At 35.0% G+C, this 22,711-nt stretch overlaps 1 protein-coding gene across 10 annotated transcripts in view; it reads left to right on the top strand.

Annotated features, from left to right (window-relative positions):
• CEP128 (centrosomal protein 128) overlaps positions 1–22,711 on the top strand; it is a 100,551-nt gene that overhangs the window by 66,645 nt on the left and 11,195 nt on the right. For 8 of the 10 annotated variants that reach the window (XM_015631530.3, XM_015631529.3, XM_015631527.3 and 5 more), the window contains 5 exons: positions 1,789–1,838; positions 4,535–4,558; positions 14,959–15,036; positions 16,901–17,014; positions 20,593–20,701. In XM_015631530.3, the coding sequence (XP_015487016.1) occupies positions 1,789–1,838; positions 4,535–4,558; positions 14,959–15,036; positions 16,901–17,014; positions 20,593–20,701 (375 nt within the window). Of the gene's footprint in view, positions 1–1,788; positions 1,839–4,534; positions 4,559–11,816; positions 11,956–14,958; positions 15,039–15,960; positions 15,995–16,900; positions 17,015–20,592; positions 20,702–22,711 lie in introns of those variants that run through there. The other 2 variants (XR_001522261.3, XR_001522262.3) reach the window with 2 other exon arrangements.

Below are 22,711 nucleotides of genomic sequence, written 5' to 3'. Positions count from 1 at the left end.
TAGAACAATCATGTCTATACAATAGAATCTTAATTACTACATTAGAATGAAAATAAAGCAAAGTCGAGTATAATAATTGAGTGCCTTTGGTCAGATGGAACATGGGGATAAATTTTTCATTTCCTACCCTTTTCTTATAGACTTATTCCTTACTCCTAAATTTTTTTTAAAGCTAGTCTTGCAATACAAATTTTTATCAAATTACATATAATATTGGAATATACCAAAAGAAAACATACAGGTCAGCTACTTTTCAACCCAGAATTCTTGTTTTATTGTTGATGGCAGCGCATTTGGCTACAGTAATTTATATGGCAGTTGGATCACTGGACTGAAAAGCATACCAAGGAATAATCGAGAAAAACATAAATGCACCAAACCAAAGTGAATAAACAGTAATTTTACTAATTTTAAGAAAGGATTTGAAAAAAGTGGCATAGAAGCTAAGAAGAAAGAATAGCAAGTGAATCTCTCAGCTTGTGAAAGAATTAAGTAAAATTTTTTACATGTTATCTACATCTCCTTTAAAGGACTGATGCTTGGAAATAAGCCTCAATCCATATACAATCAGAAATTAATACTAAGTTATGAAGAAAGAGGGTTGGGGTGCTCACAGGAGGTTTCATAACAAGAGAAGGAGAAAAATAAAATATTGGAGATATAAAGGAAAGATGACAAATTGATGTCAGTAGAATATTTTATGTAGTTACTATTGTAAATAATTGAAGGTTATCTTTATGACTATGTAAGTATCAGTAAACTTTACTTCTTAAAGAAGTAAACACAGGTACTTTCAGTTAGCAGTTCTGTACTTGAATTCTGGGGGTATTGTCAGAATTCAGTCCTCTGACATTGTCAAGACAGTTTCATAATCTCATAACTCTCCTAATTGCTAGCAAACTGGAGCATATCTGAATTCAAAGTCAGTCTCTGACTTAGATAAAGCAGTGCTCTTCTCATGCAACACTCATGATTAAACTTCTGATAGTTAAAATAGTAATAAGCCTGCAGCATGTTTTTTTTTTGTTGTTTTTTTTCCTGCTCTTTATGAGGTTATAACTTTAAGGTTTCCCAGAATTCTAAATATGTTGCAATTTATCAAAAACATGAGGTTAATCATAAAACTATGTGGATGAAATAAAAGGGAAAAACAACTCATAACAAAAGACATATAATTCCAACAAAATTAATTTCTAATGTGAAATGTTACATATGTGCATATATATGCCAATGTCTATAATTGTCACACATGACAATATGAGATATTAGGATTTTACCTTGTAAAGACTATAAGAAACTTTTCTAGTATTTTGTCACAGTGAATTATTTTCCTTAGCAAAATTGTTTTATTTTAGTGAGAGGAGGAGATTTTTTTCAGTCAAAATAGTTTGCAGTATTCTATAGTAACTTTTCATATATAATTGCATAGCTGTGATTGTCAGTTTTAGTTAATTTTTAGAGAGAATCTGTTTGATTTTTTTCATTCAATTGTAAAAGTATACCCCATTTATTTCATTATAGAAAAGTTTATCTGTGAATCTTAAAGCTTTCCCCCCACCCAGTCAAACTGTCTTTCTGTGTTCTTGTGGCTGTTTTTTAGTCACCTCAACAGCCCATGCTTGGAAACAATCATATCACTGACACATTTCATCTATTATTTAATCAGATGAAAAGGGGTGTTGTGAAATCTGTAAAATAAAAAACTCGATGACTGTTTTACACAGTACTTTTTCTACAAGGCCATGAGACAGGAAGTTGAATTTACAAGTTCTGTTTTTCATTTTGCAGAGCTACTAGAGAAGACACACAGAAGAGAGGAAGAAATGGGAGCTCTCCAGGTATATTACCTGCTCAATTACCTAGCTATGTTTTTATTCAATTTCTTGAAACTACCATATTGTATTACAGCATGATTTTCTGGACAGCCTTATAGCTTAAATTCAGATTGGGAAATATGTGCAGACAAATGTAGACCCAATAGCCAGTAATACTCACCAGTGAATTTTTTCACTGGTTGGGTTAAATTCTTGGGCTGTATTACTTTCTTTTGTAAAACAGAATAAAAATGAAATTAAAGTATTCTAAGTATTTAAAGCCTCTGAAGCACTAAATATTCATAGTCACCTTTCTGAGGAAGAACAGGCCAGTCAATATTTGCTGGGACCTGATAAAATATTATAAACCCTTATTTTATGTCATCTAGCAGTAAAACTGTTTGTGCTAAGCACTTTAAATTTTCACTTAAAAAGTCAGATTTACCCTAAGCTCAGCTTTGGAATAGTATTTAAGCATTACAGTCAAAGAAAACATACTCCTTTCAAATTGAAATGGCTAAGAAAGAAAAACAGGCTGGAATGTCTGAATTGTGAGGCTCAGGAGGCTACGAGGGAGGGTAATGTGTGTATTCTTCAGAATACAGACACAAAAAAAGAAATTTTTATCAACAAATTGCTGCAAACAATATCCAATACGAATGTAAGAAAAGCTTACGTACAATACAAAGAGTATCAATGAGTTAACATTTTGTAAGTGTACTGAAAGCAGGACTTTTGTGAAGGAATTGATGAAGATAAGGCTCATAAGGGAAACGACATCATGTATTGACCTGAGTTTTGACCATAGGAGTTTAAGCCTTCTCATATAATAAATAGAAGGCATTTTGAGGGCTAGAGGTATCAAAGAAGTTAGTGTACAAACAGTCTGATCCAGTAAGAAGAGACAAGTTACAAGACCCAAAAGTTACACAACACACCAATCCAGCTGTTTCCTGTTCAAACAAAAATCTTGGCCTGGCTTTCTGGCAGCTCAAGTTCAACAAGGCTGAGAGCTTGTCTGCGCAAGCAGTTTACACAGGTGCATATCTAGTTACATCAGTGTAAAAAGATCTCTTTTCATGTGAAGCAATTCTGCATCTGCTTTCATGTGAAGCTTCATGGTTGACAAATTGTTCTAATGATATTACTTCTGATTGAATGAGGAGTAATTTTAGACTGCAGGAAGTTGCATCATAGTAGTGTCTTGCATGGCAATATGTGCCTGCCTGACTGTCATGTTCCTGATTAAATTGCTTTATTCTTTTCCCTAATTGGCAGTTCTGGTTAAGTGTGTGAATTGTAGCGCTCTGGCTGTTGTTCTTACATTCAAATGTTTGATAGCAGTTTTTTTCTCCCTTCACATATCCATGCTTTCACAGTCAAGTAGTGTACAAATTATCCTTGGTAAATTTCCTAATACATTAGATGCTAGTCTTCAGAAAATTATCTGCTGTGAGATTTTAAGAGTTTATTATATTTAGAATTTGGCACCTATATAATGCACTTTATTTAACTCATGAATCAATTTGAAAACACTCTTTATTCTATCATTGGAATTATCCTCACTCACTCTAAGACCTTTTTTTTCAAAGCAGTTCTCTTTAACTGGAAAGATTTACATCTGAATTGTTGTTCATTATAACCAGAAATTTATGAGATCTGTAAATACCATCTTTTTTATGGTAATGAGTATGTGTTTTGTTGCAGAATCTTTAAATAAATATGAGTGTTTGCCACTGCAGTTTTGTGGAGAAACAGACATCTCAGAATAAAAATTTCTGAGTTTTCAATATATTTTTTTAACATAAGTTTTTTCTGATGTACAGAAATAGTCTGTATCTCAGACCTGCTTCTAGGGAAGAATAAAGACTTTAGCATGTGATACACTACCTTGCCTGAGAAAAAAATTGAGTAATATTTTTGTAAGGTAACAGTTCCTGTAATGTCTTAATGGTCACATACTCTAAATGTGGACTCACCTAAACAGTTGAATATATGTTTTGTCAAACTACTTAAAATACCATACCTAGTCAGGATATAGTACCAGAGTACACTATCTTGATTTTACTAACTTCATATTTTTCTTTAAAATACTTTGCAACGGGAAAAGAATGTTCAAATATATAGAGTAAATTAGGTAATTCTGGGTTCTCTGTATTTTGTGCTGGATTAAAACTGATACAAGTTTGTTTTATTTGTTTGACTAATTGACTAATGACATCCTGTTATTAATAAAACATTATTCAGAGCTATTTCTGGATGAAAGAATAATGATATAGAATTTACTTTTTATTTTCCTAAGGAAATGCGTAAAAGAAAACTAAGCCTGATGCTAAGATGTCATGAATTCCAAACCATGCTAGATTTACAGTCAGAGATTATCAAAAAAAGAAATAATTGTTTGGGATATGTAAGAGTAAAATCAGCAATATTGAAAACCTACTGCACTAATTGGAAAAAATACATTGTGGAGTAATTTCTTTCAAAACCTTTCTCACCTTGTTTCTGGGTGATTTCTTATTTTTGGGGCAAATTTCTATGTGGGATAGTATGATAAAAACATCTAATTAAGTACAACAGTTCCTACTCAGTGAGTTTTTTACAAAAAGCAGTACATGAGAGACCACCAAAATCCCAAAATGAATCTTATTCATCATTCTTTGACTTACACTGTGTTTTTATTCTTTGCTTTCTAATGGTGTCTTGTATTTTGCTTTTAGGAACGTATTATGGCCTTAGAAATGGTAAGTTCCTTAAATTAATTTCCAAGCCAGTCCCAATTACATTTCTATAAATTATGAAAATATTATTTATATATATTTTTAATTTTTTTAAAAGAAGTTGCAGTTCTGGGTTTTTAACTGTCATTTTACTTTTAAGAGAAGATGTGATAATTTTACACTGCAGCTCTCTGTGTAGTTTTTTACTACAGTACTTTTGTACTCACTATATGGAATACAGTGTATTTCAATGTTGTCATTTTTCTGTACTTTAGTACAGAGTTTAGTCCTCCTCCCCTCCATGGGAAGAGAAATGTTGTAGATTTTATCAATACAAAAAATGTTATTTTTTTAACACTTCTAGTGTTTGAGGTCCATGTGATAGATCTAATTCTTTCAGTGAGTACTCTATGCGCTTACTTGTTAGGTCTGGGAGGTGCAGGATAGAATCAGTTTATCTGCCCATATCAACACTACAACTAAAAAAGTAAATGATCACCCCCTTAAGGAGCCTGAGAACAAATAGTACCCTTTTAGGAGAAGCTTTTGGATATTTTGTCTCTTTTTTCCAATCAGATTGATTCTGCTGTATGATTCAATAGATAGGTACACCACTTCTTGCTCCAACAAGTTTTGCAGGACAGGAGCAGAAGCTGGAAGGTAAGGAAGAACAAGGTTTCTTAGACAGACTCACTAGTGGATATAAAGGGAGCTGAAGAACCTAAATGTTTTCTGGAATAATCCTTCAACTCTTGAGAAGTGCCAGAGGAGTATAGGCAAAACTGAAGTTTTGAGTATCTAGAGATTATGTGGGGTTTTTTTGGCTTTTTTATTTGGTTTAATGCTGTTAATTAAAGTGAATTTAATTATTTCATAGCTCATAACAAGTAAATAGACTTATTACTTTAGTGACCAATTATTTAGTCTGACATTTTGAGAGAATTAATATGATTTATCCTTAAATAAAATGAGTTACTTTATTCTTGAGTTGTTATTCTGTAGCTATTCTTAGTTGTTACATACAAGATTTAGCTCTGAATTATTTATTGATAAAGGTGTATGATTTTTAGGTGAAAAAAAACTGCCTCAGATGAGGCTACAATGGAAAGTGTATTTCTTTCTCATAAAGAGGTCAAGATACATTTTGTAGGTGCCTACTGCTACTATGCTGTGCTTGAGATTTTAGTGGGTTTCTATAAACCACATATTGTTTGTGAGCATAAGCTGCAAGTCATGTTCCTCTGCCTTACTAGCACTAGTCTGACATAGAAGACTTCAAAATTTAATTTGAAATCAACCACATCCTGAAGTTATTCCAGTGAACATATGCATTCCTTTGATCAATAAAACAGCTTGTTGCTTTCAGTAGAGAATCCAGGAGTTTATCACTCTTAGAATACTTGGATCAGGCTTTTCTGGACACAATTCAACTGTTTGTTACAATGTCCATAAATCTAGGTTAACTCCAGTAATGCTGTAAGTACTCAGCAAAATTGTTATTTAATATGAATTTTCTGTTCAGTATGAACATTTATGCATTTTGTTTTAGTTTATTTTTATGTTCAAGAAAGTAAGGTTTTGCATTCCAGTAAAACAAATTTCTCTCTGCATCCGCTCAGCAACGTAAAAGCTATTAGATTATTCTCCTGTTGTAGCAGGCTCAAATTTGCATCAGATTTCTGGTTTATCATCCAATTTAAAAGAAGAATTGGAAGGATAACAATACCAAATGCATTTTGTAGAGAGATTGTGACTGCCTGCCACCATCCATTTTTATGTGCTTGTTCTCCCTCTCTGTGTCTCTCTGTGTGCCTTCTATCAATAAGTAAGTCTTCCTGTTAGCTCCTGAAATTATTTCATGATTTTCATACTTTGCTTCTATGAATGTAGAGGAAATACTGAATCAAAGGGTTAACACTTTGTTTTCCTCTTGCTTTGATTCTGTAGTGTCTTGCCAGAACTACCATTACATCAAAGGCTTTCTGGTCCTCCCAGAACACAGTCATTCTTTGATCTTATAAAAATGACCAGGAGCAGTTTGAGATCCTCTGTCCTGCCTGCCTCACCCTTTCCTTTTCTTTCATCGGCAAGCCAGTGCGTCACTTCCCTTCATTGGGCTTCCCATAGTCTTTCCTCTGCTCATTACCACCAAGTAACTTTTGCTTCCTGAGGGTGCTAGCAGCCTGCTGTTCCTTTTCTCATAATACTCAGCTTTCTCTTCCCTTCTTCCTTGATGTTGTCTTCTCACCCTATGTATTTATTGCTCTTGTTTAATACCCAGCTACTTGTCCATCCTCTGCCCCCTACTATTTGGTGTTTCACTTGTTCTTTCAGGTTTTTTCCTAATACAATCACCTCTAGTTTTGTAGCCCTCAGAGTGAAAAAGCATTTCCTGTGTTCAGATGGAACCTCCTGTGTTTGTTTGTGCCCACTGCTTGTCACTGGGCAGCAGGGCAAAGAGCCTGGCTCCCTCTTCTTTACACCTTCCCTTCAGATATTTGTGCACATTGATGAGATCTCCCAAAGCCTTGTTTTCTCCACACTAAACAATCCCAGCTTTCTCAGATCTTCCTCACAGGAGAGATGCTCCAGTCCCTTAAAAAATTTGTTGTCCTTTGCTGGACTGGCTCTTACATGTCTCTCTTATACAGGAGAACCTCAAACTGGACCCAGCACTCTAAATGCAGGCTGACTAGAGGAGAGGGATCTCCTCACTTGACTTGCTGGGAATGCTCCTAGTGAAAACCCTACATGCTCTATCTAAGCTCCTTTCAAAATTATGAAAATCTATTCCACACACTGCAAATATTGAACATTTTTGCCAAAGTTTAATAAACCAAAATCCTTCAGCTTTTAATTAGAGAACATAAAAATGTCAGGAAAAATCCTTATTGCAAAAGACATAAGGTATCTAAAGTTATTTCTTTCAGTTGAAATAGGAGTAGTAGTATACCATGTTCTCAGTTTTTATTATTTTTTTTTTTTAACAGTCGGTATAATTACATGTAAATGTAATTTTAAAGACAGATCCTATGAGTTCCATCCATAGGATTCTCATGAGAAATCAGAGGATCATAGAATCACTGAGGTTGGAAAAGACTCTGAAACCATCATGTCCAACCTTTGACTGAACAACATTTTGTCAACTAAACCATAGCACCAAGTGCCACGTCCAGTCATTTCTTTAACACTTCCAGGGATGGTGACTCCATCCCCTCCCTGGATAACCTGTTGCAATGCCCTCTCAGTGAAGAAATTATTCTAATGTCCAACTTGAACCTTCCTTGGAGCAGCTTGAGACCATTTCTTCTTTCCCGTCACTTGCCTGGGAAAAGAGACCAACCCCAACCTGGCTACAGCCTCCTTTCAGTCAGTTGTAGAGAGTGATAAGATCCCCCCTGATTCTCCTTTTCTCCAGGATAAACAACACCAGCTCCCTCAGAGGCTTTTTATATGAATTATGTTGGCCTTTCATCTGTGGAATATGTATCTGAGTTCTTCCACACAAAGTAACTTGATAAGACATAGATATGTGCTTGCTTTATTTTTCTCGGTTTGGTTTATATATCACAAAGTAAGTAAAATTTTGTTTGATAGCAGACTACTGACTAGATGTTTTTAATGTGCCCACTAGGTCCCTCATTTTAGATTTAAATGTTTTATATTTGGTCTAGTTAAAACCGTAGGAGCACAGATATCAGAAACACCTATTGATGCCACCACAGATTTTTTTTCCTCTCATTATTTTGCAGCTTTTTATTAAAACAGGGAAATCCATAAGGAAAACTCCTAATTCTTTTCTTACTCTGATTTGCTGCAAAACCTTGTTTAAATAACTTCTCTTTGTATTTTAGTTTTTCTCACCTGAAAACCTGAATGATATTTATTCTTTCCCATGAAGGCTGTGTTAATTGAATTTTTGCAATGCTTTCTGGAAGCCTTGATGAAAACTTACATGTAAATAAATACACATAAATTACATGTAAAGGTTTTTAGCCTGCAATGCTTCATAATGTTAAACATGAGCAACAAGGAAATCTTTAAACCTTTTGAGAATGTGCTCCCATTAACATTGCATTACTTTACATACTCTTTGTGTTACATTTCTTTTAATTTCCAGGAATTATATCTGGATGTCTCTGATCAAAATTTTAGTCAACGATAAAGAATAGATTCTCAAAAACTAGTCCTATGGACCCCCAGAGTGCTTGGAGCACTGAGTGATGATTCATAGAAGGCTGGCTTGCCAAAAGACAAGAGTTTCCTTCATGTTTCCAGCTGCTAGTATGCATCAAACAACTTCAAATTCATAAAATACTTTCCTAATATTTTCCCATGTAAATAATTCCCCTAGTTTGCACAGGGATGTCATGTGCTCATGAATGAGGGAAAAGACAGTCAATGTCATTGCAAACAGGAAAGGATGCATTCATGAAGTTCCTTTAATTAAAATGCAGTCCACTTCATGGACAAACATCTAGAGTCTAAGTTAAACGTTCAAGTAGTTTGACATTGGCAATGCTTTGTTTGCAAACGTGATTTGTTTTCATTAGTGTAGTTTTTGCTTAAAAAAAATCTTGCTTATTAAAACTATCATGAAACAATACAGACAAAAAAGCCAGTTGAGCATTGAAATTGTAATTTGATAAAGTTACATGTGTTGCCTACCTTTATATAAGTAATTTGACTTCTTGATTTGCTGAAATCATCAAAACAGTGGTTAATTGGAGTCACGATATATGTGGAATATCAAGATACAAAATACATTTTTTTGTTTTATCTGAAAGTTCCCTCTCTACGTATGATGTACTATTCACAGAATGTCCCAGCTATCATGGAATTTGCTTGGCATATAAAAGTCAGCAGAGCATCTCAGGCCTCTTAAGCAGAACCACCTCCTTAAAAGAAAAGTGTATGATTTATCAGTGGAGAGCTGGAGATTGAAGCTGATAGTGCACAGTTTTACAGATCTTAACAGGGAAAGCAAAGGATACTTTTAAACATGCTGGATGCATCCTGTTCTTGCTATTTAGGTATTCAATACACTAAGGCCATTTAAAAATAAGTCATTTTAGGTCACCTCTAACATTGTATCTTTCATTTGAATTGTAACTGCCTGCTGACATGTATTGCAGCCAGTTGAAATGACGTTGCATTTAATCTTTTTATGGTTATTCTTTGGGGATTAGCTAACTGCTACTTAAATCAACTCTCATTAAAAAAAAAAAAAAATCTGTGCAATACAGATAGCCATTTGTTTTACCTACCTCAGAAAAGAAAGGAGTACTGTACTTGAAAGTCAATGAAGTTTGGTTTCTGGTTTATGTGTTTTCAATATATTGACTATAAAGGCAAACTTCAGGAGTACTATATACAAACCTGCTTTGATTTATTTATTTGATTTATTTGCATTTAGCATTGCAGCTTTGAGGCTAAAAATAAAATATGTCTGATTTTTGATTTAGATCTGTCCCTTGAGACAATGTGAAACTGTCTTTTACCAGGAACACATCAGTATAGGAGGATTAACTGTTCACATGCAGTTTAAGCATCAAAGTGTTTGTATGAAGTAATGGAAAATAAGTAATTTGTTTTGTCATTCTCTGTGAAAACATAGAACGCCCCTTTTAAAAGTAAATAGTCTTTATTTTAAAAACAGAAAGATTAGTAGCACTCAGTCTGTCGAAGAGAACTGCTGTTAAGTAAAATGCTATTAATACTGCCTCAGTCAGTACAATGGGTGTTTTTTCCTCTTATCATTACCATCAGTGCACTGGGTCAGTACCTGCTGTTGCTTGTTATACATAAGCAGATGTGATTGCTGCCTTTAGGATTACTTGTATTCATTATGGCGTACAGCTTTCTGATTTCTGGGAAAAAAATTAACAGTACTTAATTTCCCCCTATATCAGTTGCTTCCAACATCCTTTTCCACATTTTATCTCTGTGGCTAAATCCATCTTTTTAATAGAATAGAGTGTAGTCATTAATCATACAAGTATGGCATTTGAACCATCTTGAGGAGGTTGCTGTGATATTCATTAATTACCAGACCAGTTCCATGGGCCAGTTAAAAGCTCTTTCATCATCTTTCCCTCACGTTCTTCAATGTATTCTTTCATCGCCACCTTCCTTATTGAAACTCTCCTAACAACAAACTTGGCTTTTTTTCTGTTTTTATTTGAACATCACTACCATTCTTTTCATTTGTTTTATGGAAAGGACACACATTTCTGTCCCTGGAAATGTTAGTGTGTGAGTTTTCCTATTCAAGTCCCTCAGACTGCTCACAAAACCGTGAGAATTTTAGAATATAAAACAAACCATTCTGGTCAAGACCAAAGGTCAGTCTAGCACAGCTACGGACATTGCAACAATGGCCAAAGTAAAATGCTTAGGGCAGACTCTATGAACAGAACTGACATGTATTTTGTTTCCATTTTTATTCATTCTGAATCCAGCCGTTCAAAGCTCAAAGGCTTCCAGACTTAAATGTAGTTTCTGTGAATCTGGAACTATTGTATGGTCTTTCTCATTCATGAACTCGCTCAGTTTTCTGCTTAAAGCCGTATAAAATTTTCTGTCTTTATGTGAATTTTGATTTTATGCAAATTGGTCATTAGTCCCCTCAGGCATCTCTCTTCCTGGCTGAAGAGTCCTGTTCTTTAGAGTATTGTGTTTATAATTTTTCACTTGGAAACAGCACTCCATGGCTTTGAAAATTCTTGTTCAACTTCTTTGGCCTTTCCCTATTTCCCTTTTGAAATATTCACATCTGCAATCACCAGTCAAGATGTAATTGGATTAATGATCTGGGACAATTATGTTCTCTGGCTTTTTATCTTTCCTGATTATATTGTGTGTTGATTTTTCTTTTCTGATTGATACTGAGCATTTGCATTAGCAGATTCTTGGTAATATGTATCACTACCCCATGATCTGCTTCCTGAGCAGCAATCGTTACCTTAGAGCCCCTCATTTTGAATGTGAAGTTAGATTTAAACTTTAGGAGTCTAAAACATCTTTCAGAAATCCAAGTAGCACATACCATTCTTTATCCACATGATTCTCAACAAAACCAAAAAACCAAGGACTGAATATGCATCTAACCCAAAGACTGGTCTTCTGCTTTCAGGATTATATTTAATAATGTAACTAATAAGGACTAGCAGAGAAACAGCTAAATTTTTCTGCATGAAAAAGTGCATGAAGTAGAGGGGATATATTTAGGAGACACTTTCAAAGAACAGATGGTTAACATCTTCCTTAAATCCATTTACAGGCAGTGTTGACATGAGGTCTTGGCATTGAAATCAAAGAAGGAATTGAAAAATGGGATGGCTTAAGACATAGACTTACACCTAGGGCCTAAGTTCCTTTTTTGATGAGAACAGATCACAGATGATCTGTATTAAAACAAGGTGGGTAAATAGATAGAGAAATATATCTATATACATAATATTTTTGAATACATATAATTGCAGAAACAGAAGAATGAGTCTCATATCCTCTACCTAATTTGGTTTATTGGTACTGATTATTGACTACAAGTTCAGTCCAAGTTAGATGCAAATGAATCCCATTGTTTATGAAATTTGAACTTTGTTATGAGTATGTCTTAAAACCTTAAAAACTGAATGTTTGCAACTAACAACAAGACAGACGTCATTGCTTTTAAACAGAAGGTGTGTCTTCATTAAGGTTATCTTGTTCATTTCTGATTCTCCACTCCTCACTCCTAGTCTCCATCTTCTTGAAGATGTCACTAGTGCAGAGAAGCTCCCATTTATTTTTCTTCTCCTGTTGTGACTGAAACCAGGACTTTAGTCTGGGATCTAAATGGAATGTTTTTCATGGTAATCAAATTGAGATTTTCCAGAACTGGTAACAGAGCTTTTGTAGTTAAGGGCAAGTTAACTTGGTTTGCACAGGCTTTACAAGGTAATATTTGATTTCAGAATTGATGGATTTAATTTATTTTAAGATTTTGCTTTAAAGTATCAAGACAGTAATATGGTTAATGAAGCCCATTATCGGTAGATTGAATACCAGACTAGCAGAACCTTATCCAGAGAAGTGTGATTTTTAGAATTGTGGAGGAAATATTGACTGTTGTTCAGAAAGTACAAACAGTTCTGGTTTTACTTGCTCTTCGGCAAATAATAGAAGAGCAGACTTCAGCTGCTGAGGCATCTGGCCTGTGGGACATGACTGTTAATTGTGCATGATCAACCAGCTTCATCTGGACACAAAATCAAAACCATGATATTTATTTTCTTCAGTTCTTTGCAGTTTGCAATAGACGACATTTTTTGCATGATGGGTGTGAGTGTGAAATCTTATTGTTGAGTCCAACCCTAACTCTCCCTAGAATTGTGATTAATTCTTTAGTAGTACACACCATACGACTAATCTGAAAATAGGAAATTTGATTGTTCTATATTAGCTAAATGGTCACAGCATACATTTTTATTTAAAAGAATTTAAAAAAATAAATCATAGAATCACAGAATTATGCTGAATTGGAAGAGACACACAAGGATCATCAAGTCTTACTCCTGTCCCTGCAGAGCACCATCCCCAAGAGCCACACCATATGCCCAAGAGCATTGTGCAGACTCTTACTGAACTCTGTCAGGCTTGGTTCTGTGACGATTTCCCTGGGGAGCCTGTTCCAGTGCCCAACCACCCTCTGGGTGGAGAACCTTCTTCTAATAACCAACCTAAACCTTCCCTGACACAACTTCAGGCCATTCCTTTGGGTACTGTCACTGGTCACCAGAGAGAAGAGATCAGTGCCTGCCCCTCCTCTTCCCCTCATGAGGAGGCTGTAACTGCAGTGAGGTCTCCCCTCAGTCTCCTCCAAGCTGAACAGACTGAATGACCTCAGCCACTTCTCACATGGCTTCCCCTCAAGGCCCTTCACCATCTTTGCTGCTCTAGATGCTCTCTAACAGCTTAATATATTTCTTACAGTGTGGTGGCCAACCCAAGGTCTCAAGGGGGTCATAAAAGAAAATCAAGTTTGATAATAACAGGACTTTCCTGTCATGAAATCAAGATGGCTGTAAGCATTGATGATATTGTCTTTCAGGTGTTTTTCAATACCTCCTAGCATAACCTTTTCTGTAGCTTTACCAGGCACTAAAGGGAAACTGTCAGTCCTGTAGTTCCTGGGGTCCTCTTTCTTGCCTTTCTTTAAAATTGTAACAAGGTTTGCCAGCTTCCAGTAAGCTGGAATTGCTTTGGATTCCCAAGACCACTCAAAACATATAAAGAGAAGTTTTGTGATGACATTAACTGGCTCTTTGAGAAGTCTTGAATTAACCCCTTCAGGCCCCATTGATTCGTAGAGATCCAGCTGGAGCAGCAAATCCCACACAAGTTTAGGGTCAACTGGGAGTTGATCATTGTTGCAGTCATAGTCCTCCTGCTTTTATTGTCCTCCACATTTCTGGCCAGCTTCAACTCCAGTAGAGCTTTGGCCCCATGAGTTTTCTCCCTATAGTGACAAGCACCATCTCTGTATTCTTCCTATATTATATTATTATTCTCATATTATATTTAATAATGTCTCTTATTCTAGTCCCTGGAGGCAGCAGACTTCTCTGTGAGCTGGGTCCATTCTGCATATTGGGTCCTCCATTTGCTTTAGAAGGGTGTTTTCCATTACAACTACCCTTCATTCTCCTGTTAACAGAGGTCTTGGTGCAGAGTACAGGTGATGTTGTTTTAGGAGGCCTCACTGTCCCAGAAAAACCTTAACCCACCCCATGAGTAGTCTGGCCTTCTAGTTCCAGAGCCTCGCATGTATTGTGGAAGGTGCCAGTCCTACCTGTTGAATTCTGAGAAGGTGGAGGAACCTTCCTCCTAGGACATGCTCTCACCTGCTTCCAGCCTTCATCTTTAACAGACCCTTGGCTAACAGTCCTTTCTTTGAGTCATTACCCTGCACGGTTCTGTGTCCATCTGCTTCTCCACTATAATGGAGGTTCATGACTCCTGAGAGTCTTGAGACTGCGAGACTCTGAAAATACCAGTCTCTTTTGCTTGTTTGCTCAAACACAACATAGCCTGTTCACTTACTCCTGTCACTCCTTCATCTGGTGACCAGCTCCTCAAATACAGCTCACCTTCTGCAAAAGAACTGTCAGCCCCAGCCTCATGAAGAGGCATCAGGCGCTCATGGCAGCCTCTGACTTGGAGAGCTCCATCTCCCATCAGCAGGTGTGGCTGGCTGGAGCCCCTGACACGGCTGCTTCAGTGAGTGCCACAGCTACGGGTGATGGAGCTTCAAGGCAAATCAACACTCTAACTGAGGAAGCTTGAACTAGTACCCTAATAAGACTGGAGTTTTTAATGTGTGAGATGGCTGAAAGAATAGATTCATTTTTAATGTTTTCAACTTGTGTTCTGTTCTTTAGAGTACCCGAGTAGCTTTAAACCACCTGGAGTCTGTGCCTGAGAAACTGAGCCTGTTAGAAGATCGCAAAGATACTGGAGTGAGAAAGATTTCATTTGACTCTCTCAGTACTTCTAAAATATTTTGGTTAATTAATATTCTCTATGAATGTACAGTTAAGTTGTTTAATAAGATATTTACAGTTGCATATGTACTTATTATATAGACAGAAACATATTGAAATTTATTTTCATGTTTCTATGGATCTTTTTGAAGTTATAAATTTAGTTCTAATTATTAACACTGCTCCATAATGTAGGCAAACATTGATAACTGGGCAGAACAGGTTATGTGTTAATTACTGTTTCAGAATATTTTTATTGAGTGGTAAATTCTGATATAAAATGTTACAAATGAAAATTTTATGATAAAATAAATTATGCCAGTTGTTTCAATTATTAACTTAATGAGTGAAGATAGATGATCTTTACAACTTTTTGTTTTGCTTTGACATAATGATTGTACTTGTCACTGACATTCTCAGCACCACTATCCAATCAAGATGTGTTTGGAGACAGTAGGGCATACTGACAGTAGTGGTGACATACTGACTGATAGTGATAAGCTTCAGATTAGATTTTCACTGGCTAAGTGGCTAAGCCCCTGTACTGTAGTTATTTTCCATTTATGGAATGTGTGGTTTAATAAAAAAGAATTTGTAACTTCCTTGCACAATATAAATTTTAGATCAGTATTAAACCACAGATCAAAAAATGCATAAGGATTTGCATTTTATTTGATACTTAAAATTTCTTAATCTGTGGTTGTCATAAACATTTTGAAACTTGCTAGGAGCATTGTTTATTTTGTGTTCCTGCACAAGGTCATCAGTTAATAATTCTACACCATTCTATTGTTGTCATCATCAACAGATTTGGTAATGCAAGTACTGGTTAAAATGTTTGGGTTTTTTTATGAACAATATTGTATTGTTGAGATGCATAGTTTTAATTTCACATTTCAGGTATCCCCAGAAGAGCTTTTTTCCTCTGACAGAGGTTTGTGTTTACCTTCTGTTTCTACTAAAGGAAAAATTTTGTTCTCAGCAGGCATCTGCAATCTCCTTCCCACTTGCCCTCTCTCTCTCGAGGGCAAGTAATTTTCTGGTTTTTTCTAGTTATAAATTAGCCAATATTTGTGAGATTGGAATGCAAAATCTTTGGTTTCAATTGGACTCTCTCCTTCTCCATCATGCTTAATTTTTTAAAGATGGTTTTCTTTAAAAATGGAAGAAATTAAAATTCTTTAAAGATGGAAGATGAGTCCCTATCAACACAGTATTTGTTTTAAGAAATAGTTTATTCTAGAAAGCTAAGCTTTATGCTATTTGCAAATAACATGTTGGGGTTTTTTATTCAATAACTAGCAAGTTTGTCCCTCAATGTTTTCATAGGAAGGGAGAATGAAAGAGGAAGTAAGTTTTGATAAACCTCTCAGGTTTTCTAGGAGATTTGTTAATTCATGTGAATCATTAGCTAGTTCAGTGAGAAGCATTATTGAAAATACTGGTTGTTCCATATCCTTAGAACCCTTTTTTCTTCAAGCGCTTGTTTCTGTATTGTTGTAATTAATTTTTAATTACAAATTCATTAATTCAAAAAAATTCATTACAGAATTTTTGTTAGAAGGTACAATACTGCTGAATTTTGGAAAGGGTTACAAGAAGTCTTTCATCAATTAATGATCAGGCCATTTCCATTTTAATCTACATGTATTTTAAGATTATTTTTCTGTACAGAACATTATGCTTTTTTATAGCCCCTATAGTTCAGCCTCTGATAGTTAGTACTTAATTCATTCTTGCTGTGGTGAAAATCCTTGACAATACCAGTGTTTACAATAGTCAGAATTTCTAGCTACTTTTCAAATTGTGAAATCATCTAAATCTTTAAATGCGTTTCTAGGAGTCCCATTTCCGAATGGAGATGATCGAGGAGAGGTATATGAAGTATAAAGACATAGTGAGTTCTTTGCAGCAACAGCTGAAAGATTCAAAGCAAAGAGTCAGGCAAGTCAAGGTATGTGTGTGTACTCCACTTTTGTGTCCCAATTACTTTCAATCAGTAACATAACCTTACCTTATTAACTCCTAGTACAAGCACAGACTGAAATGACTCACAAATGTTTCTGTTTCATATAGCTGCCATGACTGATGGCATGGCAGGTATATTGACATGGCATGAATTAAGAGTTGTCTTCATTGTAAGTGCCATGCATACTTTCCAAAAATCTTTCAACTTTCACAGAATGGTATCTTACTGTGTCTTACTACTCTGAAGTGTTTTCCTGCTTTGTCAAATTGCTGTCTATTTTTATTTTTTTAATTGTTTTGTTCAGTTTTCTCTTGTCCTTTCAAGTAAAAGATACAGAAACCTGTTTCCTTTATAAAAAGGTTGACTAATGTATAAATCACATGTAGTAATTTTTCAGTAGTTATTTGCATTCTTTGCAAACAATTCTGTGTGATGTCTCTTTCATACATAAATGAAATCCAGGCAAACAGAAGGGAAGTGATTTGCTGAAGGTCACTCACTGGACTTATAGCAGTACTGAGCATGAATAACTTACAATAGAAATCCAGTGCACTTCTTTAGAAACTTTGCCTGTAATGAGTTCAGCTTTCCCATTATTAACATGCTTTCTTTCCCTTATTAGCTTGTTCATTGTCGTATCACTGTCATTGTGATAGCAGCTTACTTCAGCAGAACTACGATTTCTTACGGAAGTGATTGAAATAAGTGATCAGACCTGAAGAATCATACTAGTATTTCTGCTACATATCTCAATCAAATCAGTTTATCTGGCAGTGTATCATTCCTGTGTCTCTAAGCAATTGAGCTCAAATCAAGAATCACACAGTCTATCAAAATGTGTTCCCCAACTTATCTGTAACTGTCTTCCTTCTGTAAAATGAGGACATACTTACAGCGTCTTTTAAAAAGTGGAAAAGGTAAAATAAATAAAGAATATTTCAGCTTAGTAAGTTGCTGTTGAAGGTATTAAGTTACTTGAAAGTGCCATCTTGCTCTTCTGTAAGAAAGAATTAAAAGAAGGAAACAGGCACAATCAGTCTGTTGCTGATGATAATCTTCAGTACCTTGAATTTCTCTTCCCTCCACACAAGCGTTACTAAATCAGTAGCTATTGAAATTTGGAAAACATTGAAAAGCTAAGTGGAATGCAATCAGCTGACGGTAGAACATAACATTGTACTAAGCTGACTGAACTTACTGAGCTTGTGTGATTTGAACTCAATAATCAGAATCCAGTACAAAGCTGATTCCAAAACAATTCTCTTTCTTTAGACAACCGAGAGCATTTAATGGCTTCCATTTAGTCGGGCCTAATTGGGTTTTTGCATGACATACAGTACGCTTTGCTGTCACGGCTGTTGCAAATAGAACAGAATGTTCAAAACCAAGTAACAGACGGGTGCTAATCTGATTTCGGTGATCAGGCTAGCTTAGACAAAAAAAAACTTTTTAATGCTTGCCTTTCTTACCCTCCTTTGAAACTAACTCAAATGCCTTTTTTTTTTTTTTTTTAACTTTATTATTTGTAAGTTGAGAGTCTCTAAAATTCATTGCTGGAAGAATGTAGGTTTGAGGATGACAAAGTTGAATTCTTTCTGATATTTTTGCACTGTGCACATAGTGGCCCTGCTGTACAAAGCAGACAGATATTTGATAGGTGATAAGAAAATCTATGTTTCTTATAAAATTTTTACATTGATCATTTTAGATAAAATTACTTCTGGAATTAATCTTTCTCCTCTGTTATGTTTTTCTGTCTAGCCTTTCTCATAATACACTTGTTTCAGCTTGCTTGCCAACATTGATCTCAGACAGGCATTATCTAATCTTGTGTCCCATCCTTTTTTCATTTTAAGGAGGAAAAATTAAACCAAAGTTGAATGTTCCTCTGAAAGCAGGTTTTTTTCTTTCTTGTCATTTATTTTGTCCCCACTCAATCTTCTTGCTCTTCTGTAGTCTTGTCAAATGGCTTTAAAATACCTGTTGCTCAGAAGCCCAGAAAAATCATCATTTCTATTCATATGTGTTAAGATGGAAGGTTTTCAGTAATAAAAGTAGGCCATAGTCTGGCGAAATACCACCAGCTACAACAATCTTGATTTTTCAACTAAGAAAGGGCCAAATAATAGTAGATAAAGATGAAACTGGGGGGAAAACTTATAAACATAGCGTATTAAAAGAAAATAATAGCAGAAGCAAAATCAAAAGAGAAAGCCAGAGGAAAACTAGAGATAACTGTTTTGATGTAAAGATATAAGTATTTTAGGAGAGTTTCTCTGCCACAGACCATTAAACATCTACTGAAACACAACATACAGATGTAATTTTCAGTGAAACACATGACAAAAGTCACATTCTGTACATTAATATTTCTGTAAAGAGAAAAGCATTTTGTATTGCAGATACTGGTAGAAGCACCTATCTTGTTTAAGAGCTTTTATTTTAAAGCATTTCTGCAAGCAGTATGGAAAGACAAAAACTTTTTTTATTCTTTAAAAATTGTTATTGTGCTATGAACACTTTAGGTATTAAGTCTCTCATCAGCACATAAGGGGATTAATATGTATAATTCCCATTAGTCTTAATAGGAGTAAATCCTTCAATGATGGAACAAAAGCTCATTGTATCTCTAAATTAATGTAGAATTACTTTTTTTCTGTTTAGTTTTCAAATCTTAGTATCAGCGTGAACAATAAATTGCAAGATGTTTTAACAAAATTCCCTAAGGCTGTTTATGATAAGAATTCAGCAGTAAAATTGTGTGTTTTATGAACTGATGCATTTATTCATTATAACCTCTTCTCATTTCAAGAAACTGAGTAATTTGGATACCAAGCCAAGCTTTTAATCTTATTTTGGATGGTATTGTAACTGGGGACTACTTGCTGCAGAGCTAATAGAGATTTTTCAGGGATTTTTGTTTAAATGACCTTTTTAAATTTATCTTCTCTTTTTAGCTTATAGACCAAATGACTTTCCTCACCAAGAAGCTATGCTGTATGGGTTTAGACATAAATAATAACATTGTACTTCAGACTTTATTTAATGGTTTAACAAAACAATTCAAAAGCACATTTAGGTTTTAAGATATGAGAAATCAATGAACTTTTAAGTTTCCTCAGTGGCAGAGAAAATAGATTTATATTTATTACTACTTGTGTAACTTCAGTGAATTAGTATGAACCATTCATTAATGAGGAAGTCATCATTCACTGATGTCTGTCCTGCTGATATGTTATGTCCTGAACTGTGGATGTGATGTGACCAGGAAAGAACATCTTTACAACTGGCTATAGTGGCAAAGACTTGCAATGCTGCCAGTGCTTTTCTCAAGGCAAAGCAGTTTTTTGCAGACATTTTAGAGTGGTGAAATGGGGATAAAACTTGTAAGCAAATTAATTTGTACCTAACTGCAATACTGAGAATTCAGAGATTCAAATCAGTCTTTTCCAGTGTGTGTGAAATCACAGCATGTGCCTGTATGTGTGCTACTGTATGCTTTTTGTAAAGTTTGCAGATGCTTTATAGTAACAGATAAAATTATTTTTATTTTGTTCCTATAGGATGTGAAAAGGGATGCTGAAATTTCTGATATAGAAGTGGCTGCTCACTCTTCCAGTTGGCGAACTCAAAACAGCTTTTTGTGCAGCTCACCGCTTTCAAGTTCAGGTTGTAAGTATTATATCACAGCAAAAAATCTACAGGTAACTTATTTTTTTCTTCTAAGACCTTTTTTTACTTGAAAGAATGAGACACTATTTCTCAGCAAAGAAATGCTAGAACCATCCTGTCTGTGTTTTAGTTTTAGATGCTGGATGGATGTCTTTGCCTAGGAAGTACTTCATTACATCCCACTGATAGTTGTTTGGGTTTTTTTGACTGGGACATATGGTATATTTTTTTGTCACCCAAACCTATGCCAAGGAAAAGGGCTGCCCTTGAATTCTGAATCTCTGCATAATGAGTCATACCTGACTCATTGTTGTGTATCTTCTGAGGGACCAGAGAGATGTTCTCAAACATGGATTCTTTCCAAGATCTTTCATGTGCACCTGTTAGTATTACGCTTGTGTAATATTTTCACAATGAAAGTTGAATTCAATTCTACTTCAATAGTGTTTTTAACTGTTTTTTCTCTACCCACCCTGTGCATATACAACTTAAGTTCATGTGAAGTCGTGGGATCTCTGATACAGGTGGGAAATGCTTAATAAAACATAGGACGTATTAGGTCTTGATTGGGTACGTAGGCACACCTTTGCATAAGTGTCAAAAGTAACTTAAAACCTAGGTTTTTAAGGGGTTTTTTTGAGCATATCAGTACATGAATATCAAAATACTTCTCTTCAGAAGGATATCATCTTCCATTTCTTTTCAATATAGTTAGCTTGTGTACTGGGAACCTATTTAGAAAGTGGCATTCTATGTAGTGGAAAGTCCTATTTCAGGCTTCATTGCACATTGAAAACATTGCATCTTAGAGTGAGTGCTGTGATACATTATTGTTCACCAGTAAGTCCTGAGCTGATCTGATGAGGTTAAAGGTAATTGGTCTATTTTCTTTTTCAGAATCTATGAGTTGGAGTTAGTATCTTTCTGCAGAGTAAAACTGATAACAAAAATAGGAATAGTAACAATCACAACAGTACGAATAAAGCATAGTAGCAAATACCTCTGTATCATCTGTACTTCAGAAACACTTTACCTTTACTCAGAGTTGATTTTTCTGTTTTCCCAAACCTCATCTCTGTCAGTATTGCAAATCAAAGCAAAGCTGAGCCTGTTTTGAGTATAGAAAAGAAGTAACTGATGCTTCACAGCATGTTCAGATAAATGGCCTCCAGCAGTCCCTTCCAATCTCAAGAATTCCAAAAGTGATTCATTACAAAAATTTACTGAAACTTGAAAATGCAGCATAAATGTTCCTAAAATATGACAATGTCTTTATACTGCTTATATTAAACAAGCTAGAACTTTGTTGCTTTAAAAATTTTAATTAAATTTTAGGCAGTTTTAAGAGAAATAGGATCCATGTGATCTGAATACCAATCTGATAAAAGAGTTCTGCATAATTATATTCTGATTCAACTATTTTTAACCAGCACTAAGTACTAAATTTTCTGGAGATAAAAAAAAATAAGTGATTAACAAAAGACAGTGGTAATTCAATTCACTACTTAGTGCTTATAGCACTAAAATATGTGGATTTCTCCACAGACTTTGGTTTATGACTGATTGTCACTTTTTGCTGAAACTGATTTCCACCAGTCAAATTTGTATTTTGAAGTTGTTGGTATAGTTCTTGAGGACAGTGAAAATTCTGCAGTGGTATTAGTATTAAGGAGATTTTCCAGTGAGTGGCCAATTAAAAGTCAGCTACTTCAGTCATGATAATCACAAAAACATAATGAACTTTTAATTTCAGTAATGATATTAATTAATTATCATTTGAGACTTTGACAGCGAAGTATAATTTGACATCATTGCTCCCAAACCTACTGTAGCTTTTAATAAATCTTCCTATACATGTCATCATCTGTTTTCTGTGATTAATTGTCTCCTTCAGAAACAGAAGGATGGATTTTTTTTTTCTTTCATTTATCTTTTGGAGCAGTTTTCAAGCCTTTGTGATTTATGTTTCCCAGTTCCATCTCTCTTCAATTCATGAAGCCTTAGAGACTG

Source organism: Parus major, chromosome 5 (genome assembly GCF_001522545.3).
Source record: "Parus major isolate Abel chromosome 5, Parus_major1.1, whole genome shotgun sequence".
Classification (NCBI taxonomy): Eukaryota; Metazoa; Chordata; class Aves; order Passeriformes; family Paridae; genus Parus; species Parus major.
The sequence above is the reverse complement of the archived record's forward strand: the minus strand, read 5'-3'. Positions and strand labels throughout refer to the sequence as shown.